General features: G+C 43.9%; 3 protein-coding genes and 4 non-coding genes across 7 annotated transcripts; 4 read left to right on the top strand and 3 right to left on the bottom strand.

Annotated features, from left to right (window-relative positions):
- Positions 1 to 1,672: 1,672 nt before the first annotated feature.
- LOC110087656 (histone H4) lies at positions 1,673 to 2,075 on the top strand. The gene has a single exon (XM_020809520.3). It carries the CDS (start codon positions 1,703 to 1,705, stop codon positions 2,012 to 2,014), a length of 312 nt encoding a protein of 103 aa, XP_020665179.1. The 5' UTR covers positions 1,673 to 1,702; the 3' UTR covers positions 2,015 to 2,075.
- A 498-nt stretch (positions 2,076 to 2,573) lies between these two features.
- On the bottom strand, positions 2,574 to 2,646 carry TRNAF-GAA (transfer RNA phenylalanine (anticodon GAA)). Its single transcript has one exon. It is a non-coding gene; the product is annotated as a tRNA-Phe (tRNA).
- A 484-nt stretch (positions 2,647 to 3,130) lies between these two features.
- Positions 3,131 to 4,615, top strand: LOC110087655 (histone H2B 7-like). Its single transcript, XM_020809519.3, has one exon. The coding sequence runs from the start codon at positions 3,178 to 3,180 to the stop codon at positions 3,556 to 3,558; it is 381 nt and encodes a 126-aa protein (XP_020665178.1). The 5' UTR covers positions 3,131 to 3,177; the 3' UTR covers positions 3,559 to 4,615.
- Positions 4,616 to 5,908: 1,293 nt separating this feature from the next.
- TRNAD-GUC (transfer RNA aspartic acid (anticodon GUC)) lies at positions 5,909 to 5,980 on the top strand. Its single transcript has one exon. It is a non-coding gene; the product is annotated as a tRNA-Asp (tRNA).
- A 521-nt stretch (positions 5,981 to 6,501) lies between these two features.
- Positions 6,502 to 6,575, top strand: TRNAN-GUU (transfer RNA asparagine (anticodon GUU)). Its single transcript has one exon. It is a non-coding gene; the product is annotated as a tRNA-Asn (tRNA).
- Positions 6,576 to 7,047: 472 nt separating this feature from the next.
- On the bottom strand, positions 7,048 to 7,120 carry TRNAK-CUU (transfer RNA lysine (anticodon CUU)). Its single transcript has one exon. It is a non-coding gene; the product is annotated as a tRNA-Lys (tRNA).
- An 883-nt stretch (positions 7,121 to 8,003) lies between these two features.
- On the bottom strand, positions 8,004 to 8,541 carry LOC110087640 (histone H2B 1/2/3/4/6-like). Its single transcript, XM_020809502.3, has one exon. It carries the CDS (start codon positions 8,499 to 8,501, stop codon positions 8,121 to 8,123), a length of 381 nt encoding a protein of 126 aa, XP_020665161.1. The 5' UTR covers positions 8,502 to 8,541; the 3' UTR covers positions 8,004 to 8,120.
- Positions 8,542 to 8,741: the final 200 nt, after the last annotated feature.

The raw sequence follows: 8,741 nt of genomic DNA, 5'->3' as shown, positions 1-8,741 counted from the left end.
ATCCTAAACTGGACACAGTCCTACTTCATGCCCCATCCCTCCTGATTCAGCTTGGTCATGAAGAAAATACTAGGAACTCCTGCTGCTTTCTTCAGTGTGACTGCTTTAGGCCCATTTGCTTCAGCAATGGAGTGTAGGGCCATCTATGGAACGAGGCGTGTTCACTAAACCAGTTTTGACAATATGTTACACGGCTTTTCCCATGAGCTCAAGAATGCCCAAATTGTCTTTCTCCTGTCCTAACGAGAACCCTTTGGGGTAGATCAGGCAAAGAAAAGGTGAGCAGCCTTGTGGCTTTGTCCACAAAGTTTCCTGGCTCTTCAAGGGGTATGACATTGGAGCCCCCCAGTCTAGTAAGTACACCAACCACAGCATTCCAGTGGATTTATTTATTTATTTTTATTTAATTTTTTTGGTGAATGGTGTTGGAAGTGTTCATGGAAGCAAAGTGGATGTGTTGGAGTTGCCTCTGCTCCCATCAGCTCACCTCTGGCAATTTGGCCTTCAGATAAGAGAAGTGTTTCTTTGGCCCCACAATCAGGCCAGTAACACTCGCTTCTGCGCTGTTGATGGTCCAGACTGATGCACCAGGTTGTCACCGAAGTCCTTTTTAAAAAATAGCCTCCATGAGACTTTAAATTTTGGGCACCTCAAGAGAAGCCAAGACTTACTGAAAAGAGAATAATGCTAGGAAATCCAGAAGGCAGTAGGAAAAGAGGGAGACCCAACATGAGATGGATTGGCTTGATAAACCACAGCTTTTGAGTTTGCAAGACCTGAGACGGGCTATGAATGATATGGAGGTCATTGATCCAAAGGGCCGTCTTAGGTCAGCAACTTCTTGATAGCACATTAACCACAAGGACAAAGTGGGAGTGTCTCACAAGCATCATTTTATCCCTCATGCTACTTGAGAGTATGCTGGCCTTTACCCTATTTCTTGTTAATTGAAACAACTGTATTTCTAACCAATCAACCGCTTCTACTGGGAAATGGACCTATTTCACTATGGTCAGAGAAGACCCATTGACATTACTGGGACAGGCTATTTCCTTAGAAATATTCAGGAGTGTACTTCTCATCCCCTGCTATGCTGGAGGGGGGAAAATAAATCTTGTAGCTCCTTGAAGGCTAGTAAGTTTTATTAGCAGAAGCTTCCGTGGACTGCAGCCCCTCGCTGGGATGAGAACTGTGGGCCTTTCAGGAGCTACAGAACTCCTTGGTTTTATTCGACCACATTCAACCACATCATTTATTTGCCCGTCTTTCGGACACAGCCCATAAATATCGCCAAAAGTCTTCCATTTATATATAGCAACTACATTTTTGGAAGTATGGAGCCCGCCATAAAAAAAAAACAGTCGCGGCGAACTGACTTAATATCAGAATAATTCCAACTCTATGCGCTTCACAGAAATGAGCCGCGTAGAAATCCCGTATCCTGATAGAAAGGGAGAGGGAAAGGGCTCTAAACAGGGCTTTCCCGCCTACTGTGAAAGGGAGCGCTGATTGGTGCATTTGAATCCTTATGCTCACCACGGATTGGATAACATGATTCGAGGCCTTCGCAGGCGGGAGGCAGAGGGCAGGCGGAAGGTCTCCGTCGCAGTTTTCGCTCTGGTCGGGCTCCTTCCTACTTAAACTGCCTTCGGCGCGTTTTCTTCACTGTTGTTTCGTCGCTTTGTAGAGAGCAGCTCTGAAGATGTCCGGCCGCGGGAAAGGTGGTAAAGGTTTGGGGAAAGGCGGTGCGAAGAGGCATCGCAAAGTGCTTCGCGATAACATCCAGGGCATCACCAAGCCCGCCATTCGTCGCCTGGCTCGCCGCGGGGGAGTGAAGCGTATTTCGGGGCTGATCTACGAGGAGACCCGTGGTGTCCTCAAGGTCTTCCTCGAGAACGTTATTCGGGATGCTGTGACCTACACCGAGCATGCGAAGAGGAAGACTGTGACGGCCATGGATGTGGTCTATGCCTTGAAACGCCAAGGCCGTACCCTTTACGGATTCGGGGGCTAAAGACTTAACCAAAATTTTTCTAACAAAGGTCCTTTTAAGGGCCACCCAGTCTTTCTTAAAAATAGCTGTTCTCGCTCTTCGTTTCTGTATATTGTAAACCGCGATGCATTGAACTTTCTTGTGCGTTTAAAATATATAATAGACAATTATTTTCCACTCGAGTGTAAGGATGCAGCTGTTAACGTGCACCAGATGTTTTGCTTGAGCCTGGCCTAAAAAACCGGCATGGTTTCGGGTTAGTATTTTGAGAACGTAAAACTGGGTGTTAGCGGCCTTTCCTCACTAAGCGTACAGTATTTTAAATAAAAAATTAGCCTACATTTTTGGTTAAAAATAAAAGCTGGTTTATTTTCGATTTTTATCTTGGGGGGGGGGAGCCTTTTTTCGGCGATATAAAAGGGAACTGCAGAGAGCTTTGTTTACTTCAGAAAGATTTGACAAAAGACGCGCAACCCTAAAATGCCTAAAGATGGCTTGTTGGGCAAAAGAAAGTGTATCCTGTACTCTGGAAAGCAATTGCATACCCCTTTCTTTGGGGGCTTTAAATAAAAAAAAAAACTGCCGAAACCCGGGATCGAACCAGGGACCTTTAGATCTTCAGTCTAACGCTCTCCCAACTGAGCTATTTCGGCTCCTTAAGAAAACGCCCTCTTTCGCAGCTTGGAAAACCTGTCCTTTCCAATCTCGAATACAAGATTTTTTTTATTATATTTTTTGCTTTCTTCGGGTTCCACCGTCTGTGGCATAAAATTTTATCACATAATTTACATTTACATTAGCCGGCTCTTTTTAGGCAACGCCGGGCCCTTCAGCCAGACACGGCTGGGAAAATGGCGGGCCCGCCCTCTGGAAAAGCCCGGGAAAAGCAAGCGACCTCCCGTACCAAGACGCTAGCCAATGAGAAACCGCCGTTCTCAAACGGAACAATAAGAAACGCCGGCTTGGCTGATCAACCAATAAGAGCGCTCCCTTTGAATTGCTTAAGGTTTTTCTGTCCTCTTTGCCAATGGCTGGAGCGTAGAACGCTGGGTATCCAGTAGGAATGAAGAACTGTGGAAGGCTTCATTTGCATACAAGGCCTATAAATAAACGCGAGACGGCCGCTCACTCATGCAGTGTCTTCCGACTGCTTAGTTGAAGTGCTGTCGTTCTGAGCGCTGAAGATGCCTGAGCCAGCCAAGTCCGCCCCTGTGCCCAAGAAGGGCTCTAAGAAGGCCATCACTAAGACGCAGAAGAAGGGCGACAAGAAGCGCAAGAAGAGCCGCAAGGAGAGCTACTCCATCTATGTCTACAAGGTCCTCAAGCAAGTCCACCCGGACACCGGCATCTCCTCCAAGGCCATGAGCATCATGAACTCCTTCGTCAACGACATCTTCGAGCGCATCGCCGCCGAGGCCTCCCGCCTCGCCCATTACAACAAGCGCTCCACCATCACCTCCCGGGAGATCCAGACCGCCGTCAGGCTCCTCCTGCCCGGAGAGCTGGCCAAGCACGCCGTCTCCGAGGGCACCAAGGCCGTCACCAAGTACACCAGCTCCAAGTAGATGGTTGTTGACTTGCCTTCGCCTCTTGCAGTTTAGGATCAGCAAAAAAACAAAGGCTCTTTTAAGAGCCACCCACTTTTCTCAGCAAAAGAGCCATGGATCACGGTGAGCTCTGAATAAATCTCGGAAAGTTCTGATCTCAATGCAGTGGCAATGAAATGAAAAATACACGTAGAGTTTAAAACATTTAGATTACTTTTAGCAAGGGCAATGTTCACTGCTGCTATCCTTTTTAATTTACAAGACCTATACAGTAATATGAACTGCATCTTAGAAGCTCTTTTGTAAGCAACTCTGCTCAAATTTTCCAGATGAAAAGCTACGGTTTCATTTGGTCAGTCAACCCATCTCATGGTTAATCTTCCTCTTTCCCTACTACGTACCAGTTTTCCCTCAATCATCAGTCTCAAATGGTAGAGCCTCCATGTAGCCATTTCTTCTAGAGGGAATTTAGTTCTGGTGTTAGGTTACAGTGGCTTTTGTCTTCACTGAAACCATGTATCGTTGACCAAAATTTTAGGTATTTGTATAGGATAGAATGGAGGAATATATGCCTTGCTAGCACAGGTCATTACTTTGTTGTCTCCCAAAAAGCTCATGGTATATAATAAATTTGCTAGTGACACAAGAATCTTCTGTAACAGAGGAAAATAATCCTTTTAAATGAAGTTGCCTGGAATAAAATTCTAAAGAATCTTGAATGTGCAAAATAGTTGGCCCAATAAAGTAAAAGGCAGTGCTCTGATACAGGCTTTAATAACCACAGAAATCTGGGCTTTAAAAATATAGTGAAATTGATTGGGTTTTGTGTACAAAAAGGAAAAAAAATCTAGTTTCACCCTGGCATCATCTCTTACCATGACTACACACAGCTCGCCTAGTAAGGCATTTTTGCAGGCTGAATATTAAAATATTGGTTCAGTGTTTTAGCTACAAAACCTGCATTTACTGAACTGTGAAATAGAATGTAGGAAGAGAAGCAGCCGAGAGAAAACCTCACCCAAGCAAGTCTGATATGCAACCTTCAAGATATAAGGAGCATAGGGCTGAAAAGAAAGAACGTTTGTTTTGAATTTAAAAAAAAACAAAACAAAACAGCAGTTTCATGAATTTGTGTCCAAGCTTTAATTGCAACTTGCAGTTTGCTTGAAAGAAATAAGTAAAAGAAATATGATTCATGTTACTTAACGCACTGTGTTAAAAACAAAAGCCAAAATGTAGGCCACTCACCTTCAGCTGGCAGAAAGTCCTCTAATTTTTCTACCTGCTTGCTGACTCTTCACCTAAAGAACATTTTTTCAGGAGTGGTCTTTGGATATCCTGTTGTGAAGCTAATCCACAAACACACGCAAATGCACACACTCTCCTCTGCCTTAAGTACCTCGGAAGAAACTACAGTATATAGCTGTTCAAAAATACTACAGTTTGCATTATATGTAAACTACCATCATTTGTAAAAACTATTCACTCGAAGTTTGAGATTTTATTTAATTTGTTTAAAATATTTTTAACCCGCCTTCCTCCTTAAAAAGGACCCAAAGTGGCTTACAACAATAGAAAGTATTTAAGTTAGTAGAAATGAATCGTCATTTAGTCGTGTCTGACTCTTCGTGACCCCCATCTTCCACTGCCTCCCGGAGTTGCGTCAATTTCATGTTGGTTGCTTCAATGAAAATATACAATACTAAATAGTAATATATACTATATTACTATAATAATAATTATTATTATTTATTGTATTTATACCCCACCTATCTAGTCATTTCGACCACTCTAGGCTATATCATATTATACTATATTATAAAATGTCATATATTATAAAATATATTGTATAAAATATAATATATTATAAAATGTCATATATTGTATATATATATATGACATATGTATGCTCTGTGCGTGTGTGTGTGTGTACGAGCACACACACAGAGAGCATACATATGTCTTATACACACACAAACATACACACAATATATATAAGACATTTTATAATATGAGGTCAGTATTACCGCCTATAACCTTTGTGTTAGACCCCATTGCAAGGTATTTTAGTTGTCAAAGAGTGAATCTCTTCAGTCCTTAGAAGTAGCAACAACTTTTGGACTAGAAACTAGAAATGCAATAATTGCCCCGTTAAAATACCAAAATTAAAATATTAAGTGGCACTCAACTTATTGCATTATGACGTGTGACATGACGTAACGTACAGTAAGAGAGAAAGCAAAGTGGGTTGAAAATATTTGTATTTCCCGCGCAGCAGAGTGATTAGTCAGATCGATTTACTAACTCCACCCCTGTATTAGCTTTAAGGCATTCAAAGGTAGCTGATTTTAACCGCTTTTTAGCGTTTTCCTCGTTAGTATAGTGGTAAGTATCCCCGCCTGTCACGCGGGAGACCGGGGTTCGATTCCCCGACGGGGAGAAGCATGAATTTTTGGTTTTGGCTCTGTAGCCAAAATGCCTCCAGCATTGATTTTATATGACATATCAGGCTCTGTATTTGCATAAAAACACACCCGCCCTTCCGAGGAAGCTATAGATTTCTGTGATAACGAGAGTCTTGCGTTGTGCAAAAAGACGTGATCTGCAAGGAGCCGGGATGCCCTGAGGATGGACAAAAAGATGATGCACAATTCATTTATACGGCTAAGTGGCATAAGCTGCGATGGCCACCAGGTTAGATGACTTTAAAAAACAATTACTGTAGATAAATGTGTCGAAAATAGTTCAGTATGGCCAAAGGGAGCCTCTGCTTTCAGGCGCAGTGTACCACTGAGTACCAGACCGTGAGAGATCAATGTCCTGAGAAGCATTTGTTTGGTCGCTGGCAGCATCAAGGACAGAATTAGGTCTTTGGGTTCGGTGAGAAGTTGACTTTCATGTAACACCATTGGTACCATCTTGAAATATACATTCTAAAAGAGAAAATACTTTTTCTATGTGGTCTCTGTGGCGCAATCGGTTAGCGCGTTCGGCTGTTAACCGAAAGGTTGGTGGTTCGAGCCCACCCAGGGACGATTTTTGCCACGAAGCAAAAACACCAAACAAAACCCCCTTCTCCTTGCGCATCCTAGAAACTGAAAAAGCATACTGTACTGTATTCGGACACACTTTCTCTTGTCCTGCAACCTCCAGGAGATAAAAGCGACCTTGCTAAATTGCAGGGGGTATGGTATGCGTCCAAATATAGGCACAGGAAACAGAGACAGTAACAGTGACCTCATTTGCAACACAAAATGTTGGCTGCTGCAAACGTCTGAATCTATTTTCCTGAAAGTGAACGTTTTCTTGAATCTAATGCGAGTTACGTCTCAGTAGACTTGCACAACACCTGTGCTGCCCCCCCCAAAAAAATCCAAGTTTTGCTTTGTAGGCCCTTATAAATTTCTTGTGTGGAAGGGAAAAGATAAAGGCAAAAACAGTCCCTGCTTGTTCCTTTCCAAATATCTACTTTTTGATTTATCGATTTCTAAGAACAAAACTCAAGTCCGCCCAACGTGGGGCTCGAACCCACGACCCTGAGATTAAGAGTCTCATGCTCTACCGACTGAGCTAGCCGGGCTTCTGCTTGATCCATTTTCAGTCTTGCTTAGTGTAGTCTCTCCGCTGGCAAGCTGGCTAGTAGCTATAATTAGTTGCAAATAGGATTGTGTTCTTAAAGGATTATTCAGGACCTAACAGGAAAAGCGTGACACCCCCTTCGGTTTTACAAAGAGGCCCAAGTCTAAATGTTTTTCTTATTGTTGTTGTTGTTTGTTTTGCGGTTTTAACAGCGAGGTCAGAAGCTTTTGCGGAGTATGATCGGAAAGCGAAAACGCTACCCGACCAGAAGGAAAACTGACACACCCGGCGCCCTTCCAACCCTAACTACAATACGAGCGACTTGGAACCAATGGAAGGAGGTTTCGCGCCTTTAAACCAGCCGGTCTTTAATCAATAGACTTCCAACCTCAGCCACTACAGTATTTCACCTAGGACGACCTTCCGCCATTTCAGAATCCGGGTTTTTAAGATTGCTATAATGAATGCCTATTCTTTTTTTAAAAATAAAATAAAATGAATTGACTCAAAAACAGAGGGAAGCCACGGCCAGAGGGGGGAAAAAGCCATAATCGGCAGGGTTGCTCATGACACATGGTGGAAAGTCAGCACTTCATAGCGCCATCATTTATATGGAAGTGATTTGGTCCCTAAAACTCCTTTATAGCATTTTTAAGACATTAAGTCAATAGGTTTGGTTACTCTGCAAGCAGAGGTCCCACTAAGCACAAGGCGTTTGAGGCCGATTAATAAAAGTGAAAAAAGGAATAGAAGAACGGATTGGGACGTTATCACCTAGGGCCTGAAAGGAGATTGTGTAACGTTCAAATCTGTAAATGTTTCATTGCTCTCTATATGAACATATAAACTTGGCTTTATAATATAAAAAAACACCCCCAAACCTATTTGAAAGTAAAAATTCAAAGCAGCTCTTTCAGTGAGAAAGTGGGTGGCTCTTAAAAGAGCCTTTGTTTTTTTTGCTGATCCTAAACTGCAAGAAATGAAGGCAAGTCAACAACCATCTACTTGGAGCTGGTGTACTTGGTGACGGCCTTGGTGCCCTCGGAGACGGCGTGCTTGGCCAGCTCTCCTGGCAGGAGGAGCCTGACGGCGGTCTGGATCTCCCGGGAGGTGATGGTGGAACGCTTGTTGTAATGGGCGAGGCGGGAGGCCTCGGCGGCAATGCGCTCGAAGATGTCGTTGACGAAGGAGTTCATGATGCTCATGGCCTTGGAGGAGATGCCGGTGTCCGGGTGGACCTGCTTGAGGACCTTGTAGACGTAGATGGAGTAGCTCTCCTTGCGGCTCTTCTTGCGCTTCTTATCGCCTTTCTTCTGCGTCTTGGTGATGGCCTTCTTGGAGCCCTTCTTGGGCGCAGGAGCGGACTTGGCTGGCTCAGGCATTCTAGCTAGAAGCTCTCTACTGAATCAGAGGGAAACAGCGAGTGGCTGCGCACTCGGCAGGCTCCCTTATTTATAGGCGGCTTATGGAAATAAAGGTTCCTGGAGCGCACTTCTTGATTGGCCACCGGTGTATCTACGTCACAACTCAGAACCCGAAGTATGCAAATCACTAGGATTCAAACTTCGAAATGCGATTGGTCAGGACCCTCAGGAGAAATCCTACGGGGGAGCCCTGTCTGT

Source organism: Pogona vitticeps, chromosome 6 (assembly GCF_051106095.1).
Source record: "Pogona vitticeps strain Pit_001003342236 chromosome 6, PviZW2.1, whole genome shotgun sequence".
NCBI lineage: Eukaryota > Metazoa > Chordata > Lepidosauria > Squamata > Agamidae > Pogona > Pogona vitticeps.
The sequence above is the reverse complement of the archived record's forward strand: the minus strand, read 5'-3'. Positions and strand labels throughout refer to the sequence as shown.

What these genes read in the sequence shown, in the direction of transcription:
- LOC110087640 (XM_020809502.3), bottom strand. Translation starts at nt 8,501, where the DNA reads ATGCCTGAGCCAGCCAAGTCCGCTCCTGCGCCCAAGAAGGGCTCCAAG.
- LOC110087655 (XM_020809519.3), top strand. Translation starts at nt 3,178, where the DNA reads ATGCCTGAGCCAGCCAAGTCCGCCCCTGTGCCCAAGAAGGGCTCTAAG.
- LOC110087656 (XM_020809520.3), top strand. Translation starts at nt 1,703, where the DNA reads ATGTCCGGCCGCGGGAAAGGTGGTAAAGGTTTGGGGAAAGGCGGTGCG.